At 59.6% G+C, this 18,773-nt stretch overlaps 10 protein-coding genes across 10 annotated transcripts; 7 read left to right on the top strand and 3 right to left on the bottom strand.

Moving 5' to 3' along the window:
• Positions 1-78: 78 nt before the first annotated feature.
• On the top strand, positions 79-1,516 carry A1Q1_04199 (uncharacterized protein; the record flags this gene model as incomplete). The annotated part of the gene is made up of 3 exons (XM_014322576.1): positions 79-976; positions 1,016-1,394; positions 1,453-1,516. 3 exons carry the CDS (start codon positions 79-81, stop codon positions 1,514-1,516), a joined length of 1,341 nt encoding a protein of 446 aa, XP_014178051.1.
• Positions 1,517-1,716: 200 nt separating this feature from the next.
• Positions 1,717-3,221, top strand: A1Q1_04200 (uncharacterized protein; the record flags this gene model as incomplete). The annotated part of the gene is made up of 3 exons (XM_014322577.1): positions 1,717-2,162; positions 2,202-2,276; positions 2,321-3,221. 3 exons carry the CDS (start codon positions 1,717-1,719, stop codon positions 3,219-3,221), a joined length of 1,422 nt encoding a protein of 473 aa, XP_014178052.1.
• Positions 3,222-4,421: 1,200 nt separating this feature from the next.
• On the top strand, positions 4,422-5,252 carry A1Q1_04201 (uncharacterized protein; the record flags this gene model as incomplete). The annotated part of the gene is made up of 3 exons (XM_014322578.1): positions 4,422-4,461; positions 4,503-4,651; positions 4,803-5,252. The coding sequence occupies 3 exons, from the start codon at positions 4,422-4,424 to the stop codon at positions 5,250-5,252; spliced, it is 639 nt and encodes a 212-aa protein (XP_014178053.1).
• A 728-nt stretch (positions 5,253-5,980) lies between these two features.
• On the bottom strand, positions 5,981-6,379 carry A1Q1_04202 (uncharacterized protein; the record flags this gene model as incomplete). Its single annotated transcript, XM_014322579.1, has 1 exon — positions 5,981-6,379. The coding sequence occupies one exon, from the start codon at positions 6,377-6,379 to the stop codon at positions 5,981-5,983; it is 399 nt and encodes a 132-aa protein (XP_014178054.1).
• Positions 6,380-6,987: 608 nt separating this feature from the next.
• Positions 6,988-8,583, top strand: A1Q1_04203 (uncharacterized protein; the record flags this gene model as incomplete). Its single annotated transcript, XM_014322580.1, has 1 exon — positions 6,988-8,583. The coding sequence occupies one exon, from the start codon at positions 6,988-6,990 to the stop codon at positions 8,581-8,583; it is 1,596 nt and encodes a 531-aa protein (XP_014178055.1).
• A 1,078-nt stretch (positions 8,584-9,661) lies between these two features.
• On the top strand, positions 9,662-10,563 carry A1Q1_04204 (uncharacterized protein; the record flags this gene model as incomplete). The annotated part of the gene is made up of 2 exons (XM_014322581.1): positions 9,662-9,843; positions 9,882-10,563. The coding sequence occupies 2 exons, from the start codon at positions 9,662-9,664 to the stop codon at positions 10,561-10,563; spliced, it is 864 nt and encodes a 287-aa protein (XP_014178056.1).
• A 272-nt stretch (positions 10,564-10,835) lies between these two features.
• A1Q1_04205 (uncharacterized protein) lies at positions 10,836-11,543 on the bottom strand (the record flags this gene model as incomplete). Its single annotated transcript, XM_014322582.1, has 2 exons — positions 10,836-11,447; positions 11,490-11,543. The coding sequence occupies 2 exons, from the start codon at positions 11,541-11,543 to the stop codon at positions 10,836-10,838; spliced, it is 666 nt and encodes a 221-aa protein (XP_014178057.1).
• Positions 11,544-12,504: 961 nt separating this feature from the next.
• A1Q1_04206 (uncharacterized protein) lies at positions 12,505-13,289 on the top strand (the record flags this gene model as incomplete). Its single annotated transcript, XM_014322583.1, has 2 exons — positions 12,505-12,875; positions 13,064-13,289. The coding sequence occupies 2 exons, from the start codon at positions 12,505-12,507 to the stop codon at positions 13,287-13,289; spliced, it is 597 nt and encodes a 198-aa protein (XP_014178058.1).
• Positions 13,290-13,534: 245 nt separating this feature from the next.
• Positions 13,535-16,139, top strand: A1Q1_04207 (uncharacterized protein; the record flags this gene model as incomplete). The annotated part of the gene is made up of 5 exons (XM_014322584.1): positions 13,535-13,666; positions 13,707-14,024; positions 14,104-14,536; positions 14,580-14,796; positions 14,975-16,139. The coding sequence occupies 5 exons, from the start codon at positions 13,535-13,537 to the stop codon at positions 16,137-16,139; spliced, it is 2,265 nt and encodes a 754-aa protein (XP_014178059.1).
• Positions 16,140-16,188: 49 nt separating this feature from the next.
• Positions 16,189-16,593, bottom strand: A1Q1_04208 (uncharacterized protein; the record flags this gene model as incomplete). Its single annotated transcript, XM_014322585.1, has 1 exon — positions 16,189-16,593. One exon carries the CDS (start codon positions 16,591-16,593, stop codon positions 16,189-16,191), a length of 405 nt encoding a protein of 134 aa, XP_014178060.1.
• Positions 16,594-18,773: the final 2,180 nt, after the last annotated feature.

Genomic DNA, 18,773 nt, shown 5'->3' on the forward strand with positions numbered 1-18,773 from the left:
TTGGTATATAACCACCTCGTCCGACACTGAACACTCGCTGTGTTATCCCCATTCCACTCTCTCTCACGCATCCCAACCATGACTGCCGTTGCGCTCCCCGACGCGTCCCACGTTGTCATCACGACGTGTGAGGGCATGGACCTCAACATTGTGACGCGCGACGATGGCGTCGTGCTCCCGCGCGTGGAGATTGAGATCGAGGGCGACTCGGACGACGAGGACGGCGATGAGGACGGCGAGGGGCTCTCTCCCGAGCAGGTCGCTGCCGTCGAGGCTCAGCTCGGCGCGCTCGTCGAGGACGTCAAGTCCAAAGCCAAGGTCGGCGGCGATGTCGAGGACGCCGAGGGCGAGGGCGAGTGGGTCGATGAGGACGACGAGGACGACGATGGACCGCCCCCGCCGCCCCGTCTCGAGTCGGAGATTGACCCCGAGCAGGCCCCCGCCCTCTACGCCGCGACCAAGGTCATTGACCTCGAGGACCTCGCGTTCCCCAACGCGCTGCTCGGCGTCGCGCAGCTCGTCGACAATGTCGAGACCCTCCGCATCAAGGCCGTTCCCTCGAGCGGCTTCCTTGGCGAGTGGCCCATCAGCTTTAAGAACGTCATTGTCTGGCAAAACGAGATGAACTACGAGTACGGACCGTTTGTCGATGACGACTCGGACTATGAGACCGAGGAGGAGGACGAGGAGGAGGAGGACGAGGACGAGACCAAGACTGAGGACGCCGAGGCCTCTAAGACTGCAGCCAAGGACGCCGACGACGAGAACGACCCAGACTACACGCCTGGGGAGGACGACGATGAGAGCGACGAGGAGGAGGAGACCATTCTCTGCACGTCGCGTTTCGTCCTCAACATTACGCCTTCGCACCCCACTACCCCCCGCGTGACCAAGGCGCTCGAGGACCTGCTTAACACGCTCAACGCCCCTCTTGACGAGATCACGGTCATCTTCAATGTTGACAAGGAGTACAAGCGTGGGTTGAGGCTGTGTTTTGCAAACTGACGATCTACAGAGCCCAAGGACTACGAGCCGTCCGAGGATGACGAGGAGGAGCCCCCGCTTCTCGGCTTCCTCCTCACGCTTCTCACCATGTGCGGCTCGGACGACACCAAGATCAACATGGTCGACTTTGACCACACTGGCGTCGAGTGGCTCTCGGGGGCCGCCACCACGCCCAAGGGCCTCGATGCAACCGGCATCGTGCCGCCCGCGGTCGTCCGCCAAGTCTTTGAGGAGTTTATCAACGGCGGCATGGCCGAGGTTCGCGACGCTGTCCAGGAGGACGGGCTCGGCGATGTGGGCACCAAGCGCACCATCACGTACGTGTCGCGCGACGAGTACAAGGCTGCCGTTGGCGACGCCCAGTTCAAGCTCGACACTCAGTGGGAAAAGTGAGCGCGCAACGGTGGCGCGTGCATAGATAGATGGCGATATTCTTGGGATCTTTAGGGTCACTGGTAATGATGAATACTCATGGCATGATGCGGAGTTTGTGGGCATGTCGTTGAACTGATGGCTGCCTGGGGGGTTCTGTTACATTGCAACGGCGTTCGGCATTGCCCAATGCCGAACGGCGTTCGGCATTGCCGGTTACATCTTCGGCCAAGCCCGCTGCTTCTTGGTACCGAGCTGTTGGTCCTTGCACTCAAGAACAATTCTGTTGCCCGCTCACTCATCCCCCCCCTCCTCCATCACCACCACAGAGCACACACAATGGCCACGACAGCTACCAAGCCCCTCGCGTCGGCGACGTTCCGACTTGGTAACGGCAAGGACGCGCAGATCCCCATCGGCATGTTCATCAACAATGAGTTTGTGGACAGCGTCTCTGGCGCTCGCCTCGACGTTTACAACCCCGCGACCGGCCGCGTGATTGGCCAGGTCGCACAGGGCGATGCCGCAGACGTGGACAAGGCCGTGGCGGCCGCGCGCGCTGCGTACGAGGCCAAGAACCGCGCGTGGGGATTCCACAACCACGCGGGTCGCGGCGAGCTCCTCTACCGCCTCGCGGACATTATTGAGCGCAACCGCGAGGAGCTGGCTGCGATTGAGGCGACGGATGTCGGCAAGCTGTACAAGGACGCTCTTGCCCGCGACATTGCGGGTGTCGTCAAGACTATTCGCTACTATGCTGGCTGGGCAGACAAGATTATGGGACAGTGGGTGGTGGCGCGAGTGCTGTGAGACTAAGTTGCCAGCACCTACAACGCGATCCCGTATGTGCACGCCTACACCAAGTATGAGCCCATTGGCGTCTGCGCCCAGATCATCCCGTGCGTAGAGCAGAGCACAGGAACGAGGCCGCTCACCGCTTTAGATGGAACTTCCCTGCTTCTATGCTCGCGTGGAAGATTGGCCCCGCACTCGCGACTGGCAACACGATTGTGCTCAAGTCGGCCGAGTCGACGCCGCTGTCGGCGCTCAAGATCTGCGAGTACATTGTCGAGGCGGGCTTCCCTCCCGGAGTGTTCAACCTGATCACTGGTCTTGGCCCGACGGCCGGCCAGGCCATGGCGGACCACATGGACGTGGACAAGATTGCGTTCACTGGCTCTGGCCCCGTGGGCCGCCGCATCCTGGCCTCGGCTGCCAACTCCAACCTCAAGCGCGTGACCCTTGAGCTCGGCGGCAAGAGCCCCAACATTATCTTTGACGACTGCAAGTCGATCAAGGACGCGGCCGAGTGGGCCGTGTTTGCGATCGAGATGAATGTCGGGCAGGCCTGTGTCGCCGGATCGCGCATCCTCGTACAGGAAGGTATCGCCGACGCGTTCATCAAAGAGTTTACCACCCAAATGTCGCAGATCAAGGTCGGCGACCCGTTCGACCCGACCACGACGCAGGGCCCGCTCAACTCTGCGCCGCACTTTGACCGCGTGCGCGGCTGGGTCAAGACTGCCTGTGACGACGGCGCCACGCTCGCTGTCGGCGGCACCGACCTCTCCGAAAAACTCGGCGGCGGCTACTTTGTGTCTCCCACTGTGCTCACCAACGTCTCCCCGACCAACAGGGTCCTCACGAACGAGGTGTTTGGCCCCGTTGTGACCATTCAGACCTTCAAGGACGAGGCCGAGGCGATCAAGGAGGCCAACAGCACGACCTACGGCCTCGCCTCGGCAGTCTTTACGTCCAACCACGAGCGCATGCTGCGTATGAACGAGGCGATCCGCGCCGGAACGGGTGAGCCACAGAAGGTGGACCTTGTCCAAGAGAGCTGACCATTGCAGTCTGGAACAATGTCTACAACTTTACCTCGTTCGCCGTTCCCTTCGGCGGATATCGCCAGTCCGGAATCGGTCGTGAATGTGGAGAGGCCTCGTTGTACAACTATCTCGAAACCAAGGCAGTCATTTCTAACATGGGGCACATTCGTTCGCCGATGGCGCAGCCGTAGGTTCTCATCACCAACGGGGCACCGGACCACCGGTCCGTTGGGAAGAGGAACGGATGGCCGAAAGCTGAGACTCAGAGCGAGTAAACTGTGAGGGAGGAAGACTGGGGGGTAAAGGTAGACCATGCCATAGCAGCGTTGCAAGACTTTGGAAGATGTTGCTGGTCAAAGTCGTCGGAGACAAGTGGGAGAGACAGAGAGATAGTAGGTAGGCACGACAATCATGGCGAGTGTGGCGAAGGATCGCCGCACGATACGACGATTACAGACTGGCCAGGCAGAGACCGAGTTTTGCGCCGCTTTGCCCGACACATGTTCCATCCAAAGTGTTTACTTGTTATGCGCCAAGACGCGCCCGTCCGTCCTCGGCCTCTGCATTGTTCTTGTTCCGAACGATGGCGCGGGCCTCCATGTCTGGGGTTCCCGAATGTCGGCTTGGGACGGATGGCAGTGGGGAGACCACAGCGAGGAAGCAGGGAGAGGAAAGGAAAGCAGGAGCTCGCACCGAACTGCATCATCGAACTGCCTGCTCGGTCTCTCCTTTGATGCCAGGTCCACGGGTCCAGTTGTCCCCGGTGTAGCTAGATGCCACACTGCTCTGATGCTAACATCTACATGCTCTCGATCCGTTTGCGCTCGCCATTATATATGCCTCAGTGCATGCTGATCTGAAGGTCCCTCCAAGCTTAAACGGAGGGCGTACATAAGAAACTTCTAGACGATCCTCCTCCCCAGCCAGGCACAATGGCCGCATGAGTTTGCCAAGGAACAAGGAACGCAGGGCCTGTTAACGAGACAAAGGGATTGCAAAAGCCTTGGCTCGCAATTTTACGTCAAGGCGGTCTGAGCGCAGGACGCGCGCGTCCATCTCTACAGCGCTACAGCACTACAGCTCTACAAGGATCCCTCCACGAGCCCGCCTGTCCCGCGTTCAACATCCTCACATCCTCATCTTAACATCCTCCACTCTCTCTCTCTCTCGTCTCTTGTCTCTTGTCTCTTGTCCATCAAGCAGCTCACAACCACAATGCTCTTCACCAACACCTTCCTCCTCGGGACCGCTGCCGGTGAGCACACGATATTTCCGAACATTCCTGACATCCCGCAGTCGCCTCGGCCGTCAACGTTGCCCGCGAGCTCACGTTCCCCATCGACGTCCTCCCGGACACTTGCAACTCGTCGTGCGCGACCTACAAGGACGTCTTCAACAAGTGCCCTACCGACGGTTCGTCTGCTCTGTGCCAGAGCGTCTGCAACGTGAGTGGGCAAGGAGAAGGATGGGCAGCAAGGACCCCCCCTTATGGCTTATGGCCGGGGGTTTCAGACGCGCCGCCACAATACGCGTCCTCTGCATGAGGCAACCTGGCGCGACGGCCTGGATGATAAACAACTTGACTGACACTCGCAGGCGACCATCCTCACCAACCTCCAGATCTGCATCAACTGCACCCTCTCCGAGGGCCCGTCGCACAACGTCACTCAGTTCCAGGTTGACGTCCTCAACGCAGCCCAGCAGAACCTCGCGCAGGAGTGCGTCAACGAGCAGTACCCGGCGACGTTTACCGGCTCGTTTGTCAGGCCCACCACGGTTGCCTACCCCGCGGGTGTCGACCAGGCCACGTTTGTGGGCGCCAACGCCACCGCTCCCCCGACTGCCTCGGCTACCGCCTCGGTGAGTGCTATCCACGCCTCGCAGCCTACTGACTATGACCAGCACAACTCGTCGTCCAACTCTTCGGGCACGACCTCGGCGATCACTCCCCCCGCTACTTCCAAGCCCGCTGGCGCCGCCACGTCGCTCTCGGCCGGCTCGGCGGTCGTTGCTGTCGTGGCGCTGGCTGCCGCTATGGCCCTCTAAGGAGGACAGATATTTGTATCACGCCGAGTCTAATGCCCCCTCCTCGGTTTAATACGGTCTCCTTGATGGAACCTTGCACGACCCATGACTTGAGAGTACCAACATTGCATTACAACTAGAGCTACTGATCACGCCTGAGAATTACTGGCCATCACGTGGGGGGGAGAGTTGTCGGACGCCATGGAGGGAGGGCTCCTAGTGACGCTTGAACTTGCCGGGGAGCTCACGGAGCTTGCCTGTTGGGGTCAGCCATTGTCCGTTGCAAAGGTCCTGGTTCAATACTCACCAAACCAACCGGTGACGGTGGCGGAGAGACGACGGGCGAGGGGGGCACCGGGCATTGTGTCTTGGATTGGGTTGAGGGGGGTGGTAGTGAAGTGGTGCGAGCGCGAGAGAGGTAAGAGTGATAGGTTGGTGGCGAGGACAAGGCTGTCGAGAGTCGCTCGATGGCAGTGTTATATAGACAACGACTGGACCCCAGTCACTGCTCGCCACCCCTACCCCACAAGAGCACATCGCCCCACTCAACCACCACGAGGACCTCTGCATTTGGCAATGGCCATGTCGCGAGGCTGATTGTCTGGGATAGGTGCTCTCTGCCTGCCTGCCTGTCTGTCTCCCATCCCTGCGCGACTCGAACTGTCTCACACACAAACGATGGCCCAAACAGCCAAGAGTGAAGTTTCCCCGCCACTCTTGCCGCACCCCCAAACAAAATGGTCGATTTGCTAAAACTTGAGAGGTCTCGGGTCTCGGAGCCTTGTTGTGCAGGTGACCAGTAGTGCAGTGGTGACCAGCGGCTGGAAGGGGATAGTGGTGGACGTTTGGGCTCGGCGTGCAAACAGGCTGAGACAGTGTTGGAGCTTCATTGGCACTGTTGGGGCTCGAGCTCCAGTGGGGTTGGTGGCAAAACACAACTGCTGTGGACATGTGAACATGTGGGTGGCAAAGGGACGCTTGATCTGAGAACATGAGAGCCCGACCCGTGGGATGAGTACTGCGACATGTTGCACTGCAACCAACTCGTCATGCAAGATAGAAGCGATATCGAACAAGCGACCTGTAGACGGACCATCCCAGCAGCCAAGTTTCTGGGACGAAAGATTTAAGCTTACTGGGTTGGGCATGTTACGGGAAAACTGGGTCGATGGATCGCCGCAACTTGGTTTCGTCTTGTCACTCACCCAGGATCCCAGGGGTGCATGTAGGCACGCATTGGTACGTAAACGCTGCACTGCACTAGATCTGTCATGTCTCCGAGCCTCCCATGTTGGACAGCTTGTGTCGTGTGTTCAGCCGTGCCCACGTCCGTGTCCGTGTCGTACGTAAACACACACTCTGTCGTGCAGGACGAGAGAGCCTCGGAGGCCAGGTTGAGTCAAAAGCGGTGATGGAATAAGGCGTCCCGCACGCATGGTGCCGCCATGTAACGGGATTGTCTTGAACAATGGGCAGCTCAGAGTGTGTACAGAGCAACAGAGACGATGCATGCAGGCTGTACACACATGAACTGCAGGAACAGCAACAACAAGCAACAACAAACAGACAGCCCTCTGCCCCATTCCAGCTGCCAAGCCGCCGCCCAGCAAAGGTGGAGGTCCACTTGACTACTTAGCTAGCTCGCCAAGTAACAGCAAGCCCTCGTTGTCCAACCGTTGTCCATCGCTCTCTTCACTCCTCCTCGGACCACCTAGCTCACCACCACACCAAACCACCGACACGCACGCCGCCTCTTATGGGCTGCGCAGCCAGCAAGAGTGTGCTCGACCCGTACGACGATGCCCTCCCCGTGCTGTCCGGTCCGCGAGCCAGCAGGGCATCCGACGAAAAGGTCCTCGCGTACAATAACAAGTCTCGCAGCGACTCGGAAGGCAGCGCCAGCCGTAGTGCAAGCACTGAAAGTTCCTCCACGCCTCCGCTCGCTTCGCCCACGATCGTGATCCATCCCCCAAGCTGTCACAGCAGCATGATAACTCACTCGCCCCGCACAAGCTGGGGCCCCCCGGAAGCCAACCCCCCGCACTCTGCCTTTCTCTCGGCACCGCCCGCTACCAAGGCCCGTCGACGACGCAGCGAACGCCCACCACGAATCATGACTCGCGCGCACCTCCTCGCACAGGCCATCAACTACATGCCCCGCGACTCGCTGTTGGCTCTGCGCGCCGCGTCCAAAAAGTGCATGGAGGACGCCGACGCACGCCTGTTCCACCACATTATCCTTGACGACGACGAGCCGCGCCGCGCACAAGCTGTCAACGGGAGGGGGGTGCTGCCCTGGCCTAGACCGATGCCGCCATCACGCCTCGTGCTTCGAGCGCCGCACGGCCGTCTGCCTTGCCCGCCATGGTCGAACCGCAACGCACGCGGGCGTATTGCCAGTCTGCTCGCCCACGTGCGTGTGTTGGACTACCACTGCGAGGTGGACGTTGCGTGCGAACCGGCACTGGCCGCTGCGCTTCGCGGCGTGCAGGTTGTGCGCCGCGTTTGGCCGTCGCCCACCGTGCTGGCGCCAACTGTCGTCGACTATCTTGATCTCTCGCAATCAGGGTACTGGGCAGCGGCAGGAGAGGCACCGCGGATACATCCTGTCCCCGCTGGAGTTCGCCGAGTGGTGCTCAATATCATCTACCCCACGCAGCTGGTGGACCATGTCCCAGAAGTGCAGTTTGACTCGATCAACTGCTCCGACCTTGTCCTCAAGTTTCACCCTCGCAACATGCACTCTGTCTCTCGCTCATCTGAACGCACACCGCCCAACGACCAAGGCGCGGCGCTCACAGAACCCCGGCCGTTTGGCTTTCTCGGCGGCCTCTTGACTCGGCTCGCCAACCAACTCCAAACCTCACGCATAACATGGGTCGGTCTGGACGCTGTGCCGCCCACTCTCCTCGGCCTCCCACCGGGCATGCCGCGGGACAAGAGCGAGCTGGGCTGCCTGCTCGCCATGGGTGTGGCCGTGTGCGCAGATGCGGTGCGCAAGGAAAAAGGCTGGGCCTACGCCGAGGGCGAGCGTGCGAGCAGCGTCTGGGGCAAGCTGCACGGCATGCGCCTGGTTACCGTCACCGACTATGCGCGCGAGCAGACGCGCGCTCTGGGCATTGGGGCGGCCGCGTCGCGGAGCATGCTGGAGGACTTGCCCTCCGAGAGTGCTGCTGCGCGCCTCTGGGTACCGGCTGCTGGAAGCAGGGCTAGCGTTGAGGTTGACATGGGGCCTGAGCCCGACCGGTATGTGGACCAGACGCTCACGGCACTGCGGCACTGGAGGAGCGGATTCGATGCCGGCCTGTTTGGCGATGGCCTCTGGGGCCGAGAGGGAGTTCGTGCAGAATAAGACGATGAGTGTATTGTACGAGTGTAGATGCTCATAGTGTGATGTAACAAGAGTTGGTTGTTGTGAATGACAGTGCAGTGTCTCTGTGCCTCATTTGGTATGAGACAAGGCTCCACCCCGGGACCACTCCCATTTGTACTGCCGCGCGGAGAGAGATAGAGAGAGCCTGGACCTCGATCACTACTGCATCGTTCAGAGTGAAGCTTGTATAGGTTGAGTCTGGTATCGAGTCTGACAGCTCAGCCTTGCATCTTGATTCTCACTCCAGAAGTTTGAATGAACTCCCGCGGGCAACCCTGCCTCCTGGACCATGCTGCTACGTTTCAATCTCTCAACAGATGCTATAGCCCAGTATCTTCAACGAGCCCTCTGTTCACTCTGCCAGCTCTACCCCAACATGATCTCACCCCCAGTGTCTGGAACCTTTCAATCTAATGCGGGATATTTTCTCTCACTTTTTGGTTGATTTTTATGATATATTTTCAGCAACTTTCTTCTCGACGTGCCTTCCGCCATGGGCCAAGGTCAACCCTTCCGGGTACATTGTGTCGAACGAGTGACCTGCAAGAAGAGCGCCTTGGGCCCTCTCCCTCGCTAACGTTAGATGAACCTGTGCTTCGGAGGAACAAATCCTTCCGCGACAAGATCTTGTTTCATCGCCGCCCGTAGGTGCGGTCACTGCGGGCGTCTTCTGTGCTCCTGAGTGATAGACATGGACCCTCTCGTCTGCAACAGGAGCGACGAACGGCGAGGACGGACACAAACGAAAGCGGTAGTACACTTGCTATATCATGATATATACCGGCATCCATGTCTTGATTGTCCAGATATCGATATCGTCGTGTGGCAACGCCCCATGTCTTGCATAGTCGTTGGGCATCTGAACGAGGAGAAGCCGATGAGAACAGCTACACTACTGTCGCACGCTGCCAACATTGGTGTTTCACCGCACACTTCCAACATGCGTGTTTCATCCACCCCAGTGGACGTCGCCAGTTCATGATTAGCACATACATAAGTCGCGCATGTGTGGCCTTTGCTGACCCCCACCGTTCATTCACATAATCAAATCAAAACAATGCCCAAGGCTGCTAACAACTCCAAGACACAACCCAAGTGTTCCAAGTCGGAGGCCAAGACCGAGCCAAAGAAGGCCGGGAAGAAGGCGAGCCGCCCCGCTGTGCGGACGGGCTCGTTCACCTTGGTGAGCTCCCAGGGCCAGCACTTTCGCGTGCCCTCAAAGGTCCTGTACAAGGCTAGGTGAGTGCCCAGAATGACTACACGAGCTCAACCTTTAGCACCTTTTTCAAGCAGCAGTACGGCGCCTGCAGCTGGCGACACGAGTTTCACACCATGACCAACCCTGTCGTTGAAAGCTCGGAAATGGTCCGCCTGCTGTGCCAGATCCTCATGGGCAAGTTTGACCTCCCCAAGGACACGTCCGCGTACAACGAGTACTGGGTCGGGCGCATGGCCAACCTGCACCGCATGCTCAGCCAGTTTACCGTGTACCCGCGCCTTGCGGGTCTGAAGTGCGAGCTGAATGCCAAGGCGGCCAAGGAGCTCCAGGTGCTGGTCGCCGCGTACGCCGTGGCCTACTCCTGCGGCGACGCGGCGTGGGTCATGATCCTGCTCGCCATGGCAGATGGCCGTACCCTGCAGGCCTCGGATCTTCCGGACTGGTTCCGCAAGATGCTCGCCCCACAGGAGATCTGGCCTCTGATCCGTGCTTACACTCCGGGCTTTACGCACGCTCAGCGGATCGCCATGCTGCTCGAGTGCCAGCGCGAGGCACCCAAGCCGGAGGCCGATGTTGATGTCGAGGTCGAGTCTCCGGTCGCAGCTCCTGTTTCTGTTCCGTCCCGCCGTGCGAGCTTTGGCAGTGCCGAGCACCGGGCAGTTGTGGCGGCGGCAGCGACGACGGAGCGCCCGCTGCGTCGTTCCCGCGCGCACACGATGGACTCGCAGGGGTCCAAGTAGAGCAAAGTTGTTCCACGGGCCGTCTCTCTGTGAGAGACTGTCGTGCACTGTAGCGAGTAGCTTTGAATGTACTTGTGTTCGTCTGTAAATGGCCGATGAGATGCGGTTCTGATAGATGTGGTAGTGTCGCCGCCAGAGACTCTATGGCAGTCTCATTGATGTGGTAGCGTCGCCACAGTGCTCGCCGCCATCCGTACACGGTATCCATCGTACATACCATTACTGCTGACCCTGCTGCTCCTCTGCTATTGTCCAAATCTCTCCTCCCGGCCTTAGGCGGCAAGCTCGCCCAGGAAGTCGTACACGAGACGGATCTCGACGCGGTCCTTGCCCTTTGTGACCACAATGTTGCGTGCGAATCGGCGCTCGGTGGTGCCGTTGACAGCAATGTTCTGGAAACCCCAGGTCTGTATGGCGACCCAGCCGTTGGGCGAACGGGCCTGCGTGATGAGCATGGGGGTGCCGTCGTCGATCCACGGCCCCTGCTTTCCGCGGCCCGCGAGGTGCAGATCATCGAGCGCGACAATCTCAGCGTACTCGCGGAACACGTTTTGTGTCGAGACGGTCCCGAACAGCCAGTCGGTGTGGTCGTGCAGAAGGCCGTTCACGAAGCGCGTCTCAGAGGTGCCCTTGAGGCCGCCAGTGATGATCTGGTCAAAGTGGATGACGACAGACTCTTCGGAGGAGGGACCCGAGGCGAGCCACGCCGAGTCGGGCTCCTTGCCTGGTGTGTTAGGGAAATAGACCAAGTCGTGCTCACCATCGGTGTCTTTGGCAGTGTACTGCTTCATGGCCAATGTCAGGCCCGCGGCACCGATCGTCTTGCGAGTGACCCATCCAATGCCTTGAAGCGCGAGGACGGCGTCGGTCGAGTCGGAGAGGCTCTTGTTCTAACATGTCAGCGGATGTGACGGCGCGCGACGTACCATGCCCCAGCTGCCGCTGATGTTGGCAATGGTCTTGGTAGCGGGTGCGGCCATGGTGGTGGTGAAGTACAGTAGATGGTGGTCGTGGTGGGGCGGAGACCGAAGCGGAGTGTGTTCTTTATAACCTGGCGAAGCCAAGCCGATTTAATGAAAAGAACCTGCCGGGTCTTGTGATGACCGGTGCGTTCCTCCGCCCGGCGTGCGTCAGGGCAGGGCAGGGCGACTGATGGACCTAAAACACTTGGGTTTGGAACCATACAAGAATGGGACACGATGGGACATGGGTCAAAATGGGACAAGTTGGGACAGGGTGGGGATTCCAGCCAGCTACCATGACCACTCCACGCCGCCCAAAGACTCATGGCTCGGCGCCCATGGGTGCTCAGCACTAAGTCTTCGGTCATCTCCTGTGGCGAGTTGGGTGCGTCCCCAGCTGTCGCGACTACGGGTTTCATCGTATCGTGCACTCGTGCGTTCCAAAGCTCTAAATCAACGTGGTCCACCGCAGCGACATCCCGGTGCCATCCCGCGAGCAGTCCATGGACTGGATAGCGGTAGAACGAGCAAGAGCGCTTGGGTGACAGAAGGCACTAACCACCTTTCGGCAAGTCGCAAGCTTTCCGGCCCGGTGTCGCCCCTCAGGGCAAGAAGTGCATGCATGCATGCATGCATGCATGCTCTGGCCTGGCAATACATGGCCTCTGCCTGGCAGACCGTGCCCGAGGTGGATTGTTCTTTCAGTCGGCAGCCGGCGCCGGCGCCGGCGTCTAGCGCTCCAAAGATCTGGGTGGCGTCTCTCGGCTTCTCGGCATGCTCGGCAACTAACTTGTGTTAGTGCATCATATACTGTTGTGTGCAACACTGCTTCTCTTGTTGTTGTTGTTGCACGTCGCAACCACCATACAGGTCGCCCTCGTCGCCCCCGCCAGCCAGCACTCACCCCCAGCGATACATGATGCATAGTTGGAACGATTGTTTTGCTCACAGTCTCTCACTCACTTTGTCTCGTATCGCCATGCCTCTTCCAGCTCTCACCGTCGACCGCGACGAAAGGATGGTCAAGTGGACGCACGAGCTCCTACGTCCCGGCGCGTGCCCGCACCCCGACTATGCCGACTTTGACGTCTTTGGGTGCACCACCAGCATGTTGGCAGCAGACGAGCCATGCGGGCTATCCGCGATTGTCCAGCGCATGTCAAACAAGGACATCAACAGCCTCATCGTCAAGACAACAAAGACACCACAATGCAAGATGACACACGAGTACGCCGAGGAAAGCGACAAGGAGTTTGAGGCGACCATGGAGGCGCTCAACCTGCTCTACGACGAGCTCCGCAAGCGGCCAGCTCACGCTGCCGACCTCCCCCTCGTTGACATGCACCGCGGGTACATCATGTTCCAGCATGGGACCAACGTCCGGCAGCGTCGTTTGCTGGACCAGCCCTCGTCGGTCATCCACGGCGAGAAACGGCAGCTGTTAAGTTTGGCCGCCGAGATGCGGCTTCCGTCCACCAAGAACAACGCTCCTCTCTCTCTCCGTGGGCGCCCCCTTGGGAACCGCTGCCGCACAACAGCGCTGCTCACCACGACGAGGGCAGCACACAACACTTTGGCGCGGATCACCCACACGACGATGCGCCGCAGACTCCTCTGCCGGGGCGTCTGCAACCATCGGCCACTTTACCTCCCCACCCTGCTCAGGCGACTGCAGGACCTGCTCCCCCACTCGCAGCACCACGGAGCAAAGCACGCGTACGGTTCTGCATGCCCGCTGGCCTCTCGCTGGCCGAGCTCGACTAGATTATCACGTGACCAAGTCATTCATGTTATGTAATACCACGTGTTCACAACACAAACGCGCGACTACGGTGCCGTCACCAACTTGCGACAACACCGTCCGTGCACTCGTCCATCACAACAACAACCTTGACTGACCTGCATCCCTCGCTACACCTCTGCCTCGCAATTCCTTGTCCCACAGTCTCCACTCCAGTTCCACGCGTGCATTGCCCTTGGCCGACACCCCTTCTCATTCGCTGCCCAAGATGATGGGCTCGGCGTTTCGACCAGTCCAGAAGGACATTGAGCTCGTCCAGCCCCCCACAGAGTCTGTTTCCAAGATATTGTTCTCCCCGGGGGGCCAGAGCATTCTTGCCGTGGCAAGCTGGGACAATAGCGTGAGGGTCTGGCATTTGGGCATTACTGACTCCTCCCCAGGTTCGTCTATACAATGTGAACAGCACGGGCCAGTCGGAACCCCGGGCTTGGTACCAGCACGAGGGGCCAGTGCTCGACCTGGCGTGGACAAAGGTGAGCGCGTCTTGTGTGCGCTGGCAGTTGACTGTTCAGAGCGGTTCCCACCTCTTCTCGGTCGGGTGCGACAACGTGATACGCATGTTTGACGTCAACTCTGGCCAGGCGCAACGGTACCCCGAGCAGGGACAAGCGCACGACGCCGCGATCAAATGTGTCGAGTGTGTCGAGATCAACGGCCAGACGATTCTTATCACTGCAGGGTGGGACAAGAAGCTCAAGGTGAGAGAGGCAGGATAAGTTCTGGTCACTGACTGTCCTGTACTGGGACTTGCGGTCGCCGACACCCGTGGCCACACAGGATCTGTGGGAGCGGGCGTACGCCATGGATGCCACCGACCAAAAGTGTGTGGTCGGCACTGCCGATCGTCAAGTGCACATTTTTGATCTCAACAACCCGGGGGGAAAGCCGCGGGTCGTGGAGAGTCCACTCAAGTGGCAGACGCGCGTGATTTCTTGCTTTCCGCCATCCGTCGGTTGCCAGGGCTACGCCATCGGGTCCATCGAGGGCCGTGTCGGGTTCCAAGACCTCGACGTTGAGAAGAAGAGCTTTTCCTTCAAGTGCCACCGTTTGGACATGAAGAAGGCAATCCCGGCGCCGGGTGCCCAGTTTTCCCAAAACATCTTTCCCGTCAACGCCATCACGTTCCACAAGGGCCAAGGGACGTTTTGCACGGCTGGCGGCGACGGCTCGCTCGTGTTCTGGGACGGTATCGCACGAACAAAGCTGCATGGTGAGTGTGCCAAGGTTTCTCTGGATAGTGTCTAACCTCTTAGCATTCTCCGCAAAGGAGCTCGGCAACGGTGATCCAGACGCGCAACCGCCAGTGTGGGGCACCCCCATCGTGTCTGTCAGCTTTAACGCCAACCACGACATTCTCGCATACGCACTTTCGTACGACTGGTCCAAGGGCCACGGTGGCGTGCTACCTACCAATACCACAAAGATCATGCTGCACCTCGTCAAGCCGGCAGAGGTCAACAGGAAGAACAAGTAGGGTGTAGTCATGGTAGTCACGGGGGTATGTAGGCACGCATTTTCATTGTTGAAATGGATGACGAACAACCAGAGACGCATGGCGTCACTTTGGCTAACCCCCAAAACCGAAACAGTCCACCATCCATGTTGCAGATGACGCGCGAGTATGAATAATCATTGTCGACGCGTGTAGCAGTGGCCATGCTTTAAAGGCTGCCGTGTACAGGTCTGTGCAGCTTCTTCTCACGATCCCCACAATGCCCACCGAGTTTATCAGCGTCACCTTTCCTAACGACTCGAACGAGCTCAACCCCAAGCCGGGCGCGCCGGTCGACCCAGAGTTTACGGTTCGCTACGCGCGTGTCCTGGACGACTATGGCTTCAACTACACCCTGATCCCGTACCACTCTGGCGGGTTTGATCCCTTTACGCTGGGTGCCACCGTGCTCGCGGCGACCAAGAAGATCAACATTATCATTGCGCTTCGTCCAAACACACTCTACCCTACTGTGGCGGCCAAGCAGCTCGCGACGCTGAGCCAGCTCGGCCAGGGTCGCGTCGTCGTGCACTTTATCGCCGGCGGGAGCGACGCCGAGCAGGCGCGTGAGGGCGACTTTCTCTCAAAGGACGAGCGGTACGGCCGCCTCGAGGACTATATCAAGATTCTCAAGCGCGCGTGGCAGTCGTCCGAGCCCTTTGACTGGGACAGCAAGTACTTCAAGTTCAAGGACTTTCGGAATGGCGTGCTCCCGCTCAAGAAGATTCAAGTGTCTGTCGGCGGCTCATCCGACGAGGCGTACCGTATCGGCGGCGCTCTCGGCGACATTTTCGGCCTCTGGGGCGAGCCGCTCAAGGAGACCAAGGAGCAGATTGACCGCATCTACGCCGCGGCAGACGCCGCTGGTCGCGCACCGACCGACCGCCCCCGCATCTGGGTCACGTTCCGCCCCATCATTGCCGAGACGGACGACCTAGCTTGGGCAAAGGCTCACGCCACGCTCGACGCGCTCAATGGCAACAGGGCCAACGGACTTGCGCGTGCTCCTCCAGGCAAGACGCCCGAGCCGCAGAATGTCGGCTCGCAACGTCTCCTCGAGATTGCCAAGCGCGGCGACGTCCAGGACCGCGCGCTGTGGTACCCGACCGTCACGGCCACCAACGCGCAGGGCGCGTCCACCGCGCTTGTCGGCTCGTACCAGACTGTCATTGACTCGCTCGTCGACTATGTTGATCTCGGTGCCGAACTGATTTCCATCCGCGGGTACGACAACTTTAACGACGCGGTCGACTATGGGCGGTACATTCTGCCGGGCGTTCGCAAGGTGCTTGCAGAGAGGGAGAAGAAGGTTGCCCAGTAAGGGTCGAAATCAGTTGTATAAACAGATGCAGGATGGTCATCGAAAGTGTCTAAAGGGTCACCTCTGCCTCGGGCTGGCTGACCGCGTCTGCCTCGGGCTGGGTGTCTTCTACGGGGTCGGTACCTGTGAACGTCTCCTTGGCAATACGCCAGTAGCGCTCCGGGTCATCACGCGCATGTGCAACATGCGGCGAGGTGAACTTTTCCCGGCGCACAACAAAGCCGCGCGCCTCTGCCTCGGCAGCGTGCGCCTCGACGTCCGACGACTTGATAAGCGCGTCCTCGTCGCTGTACACGTAGGTCCGGCGGACCTCGGGGCCCAGCCAGCGCTTGTCGTTGTGCGCGTCGGACGACTTTGCCAGGGGACCGCGGGGCCTGTCTGTGCCGTGCACACGAAGCGCACGTCCGCGCCGCCACTTGTCGATCGTGCTCAGAAGCCAGAACCACGAGCACATGGTGTGGAGAAGTGGCGACACCAGGCGGCGCAGCCATGCGCCGCGGATCGCAAACTGGAACGCGTTGTAGGTCGCACGGTAGTTGAACTGGCCCGGAGCCGAGTCGCAGGAACGGAACATCAAACTCGCGGGGTTGCGCAGGAATCATGGGAGCCTTAGGAACAGCCAGGAACCGGCCTCATCTCGCATCAGCAGTCACGAGTCGCGTCAGCGCTTCCAACTCGGGTGTGTGTCATGGAACCGCGCCCAAACCGGACCCAAGAAGTGCGGGGCAACTGTCTGTGGACAATGGACCACGGACGCCACAAACTGTGTTCTATCATGTGCATACGGAACAATCCGTCTTTGGTCGTGATAGCCGGCCAAGGAACAGGAACATCGGGTGCGCGGTGACTTGATAGCGGCCTTGGTGCCAGCCTTGGTACTCGCCTGGCCGCCTTGGTTCTCGGGCATGTGGTTCTTCCGGGACGGTATCGGAACAGCAGGTATCACCCAGCGCTACCGAATGTTCCAGCGGAAGTATGAAGTGTGGGCAGCACTACACCTATCCCTCCATGCGGAACACCTCCTCGCAGTCGGCCCACCACGGTCCGTCCTTGCTCCCCGTTGCGCCTGGGACAAGGCTCTCCTGCATCCCATCCGTCAGCTCCCACCACCGCCGCGTCACGGGGCAGTCCTTGATGGACGCCATGTCGGCCTCAAAGTCGTCACCGATGTACCTCATGTGAGCAATCAGGAGACTCATCGGCTCAAAGAAGTTGATCGAGTAGTCTGGTGTCAGCCGCTTTGTCGCTGGGTACGAGCTTCTGAATAGCTGGCGTCCCGGGCCGCAACGCCTGGCCACGCCCCGGAAGCCGACCGCAGTCAGCAGTCAGCAGGTAGCGTCAGCCGGACGCAGACTTACCAACAATGTGCGCGCGACGCAGGGCGCCAAGAACCTCCGGCCACACCGTGGCATGTACCTGTCCGCGTCAGCCGCTTACGCGCAGTCTCGCAAGGACGCGTTGAAACCGCGCGGTATGCGTTTTGCAGGAAGCAGTGAGGAAGCCAGGACCCATCTCCCGGCCAGACTCGGAGTAAGCCACCCCTTGGCCTTCCCTTCCTCCCTGCCGTCTTGCGACAACTTGCGAGAGCCACCGCGTTCCACCCTGTTCCACCCCTCCCAAGCTCTCCTGCTCTCTCCTTATAAGAGAGTCCGAGCTCAACCTCGTGCGCAAGACCCGTCCAATGTCGTGCGTCCCATATCACCATTCCTGACTCGACATCAGAGAGGCTTCCGGGGCCTAGATCGTGCATGGGACGCAGGGGGGCTCCCTTGTTCCGGAAGTCGGACAGTCGGGGACTCGGGTGGTCTCTCAATTGCAGCATCACGGATATCACGCGTCCGGATCAGAGCATACGCAGGATCTAAACAGCAGAGCGACTCACCCTCTTGTACTCCTCGAGGCGCTCGGGGCGAACTTTGATGACCTGGCAGATACGGCGGCCCTGGTCTGTCGTCGGGAGTTGTGGTGGGGGCAGGTACCCGGCGCTCATGATGAGTCGTGATGAGTGATGATGTTGTTGATCTTGATCTCGCTCGCTCGCTCGCACCTCGACTCGGCATATTCTTCCCGCCGCCGACATCGTAATTCAGTCCCGGCCCAACGGGGGCCGACATCCCGGCATCTACCTCGCCTATCTCCACCCACTCTTCCCCAATCAGACGCAGGAGCGGGATGCATAACCGCTCCTACTCAGTGGCTGGTGCTGGCGAAAATGTCACAGTTTGCATAGTCACTCGAAACATCAGGTGTGTACCAGGTGTAACGTCAGCACGTTCCTCTGCACCAACCAGGGGACTCAGGAGTCAGGTCGCCCGAGAGGTACAGCTGCAAGGACCTAGTACTACACCGCCTTGCTCGTCTCGGGGTGTCCAGAATGTTGCCCGCGTCGATGCGCAGAAATCAGTCTCGTCACGAACTGAGTGACGCTCGCAATGTCTTCGCTCCTCGACGATCCTGAGGCAGAGTTACCATGCATTTCACGTTCCCTTCGCCTCTGTGATCCTTGTTCTCGTCGCTGACCGTCTCATGATGCATGGAAGGAAACAGCTCGGGGAGCAGCCGAGGTTGCAACCGGCAAGGAATCAGGCTGGTCATTTAGCCTCCGTTGTCGCCGTCGCCACCAGATGGACGTTG

This window comes from Trichosporon asahii (genome assembly GCF_000293215.1).
Source record: "Trichosporon asahii var. asahii CBS 2479 unplaced genomic scaffold scaffold00070, whole genome shotgun sequence".
In the NCBI taxonomy this organism is placed as follows: Eukaryota; Fungi; Basidiomycota; class Tremellomycetes; order Trichosporonales; family Trichosporonaceae; genus Trichosporon; species Trichosporon asahii.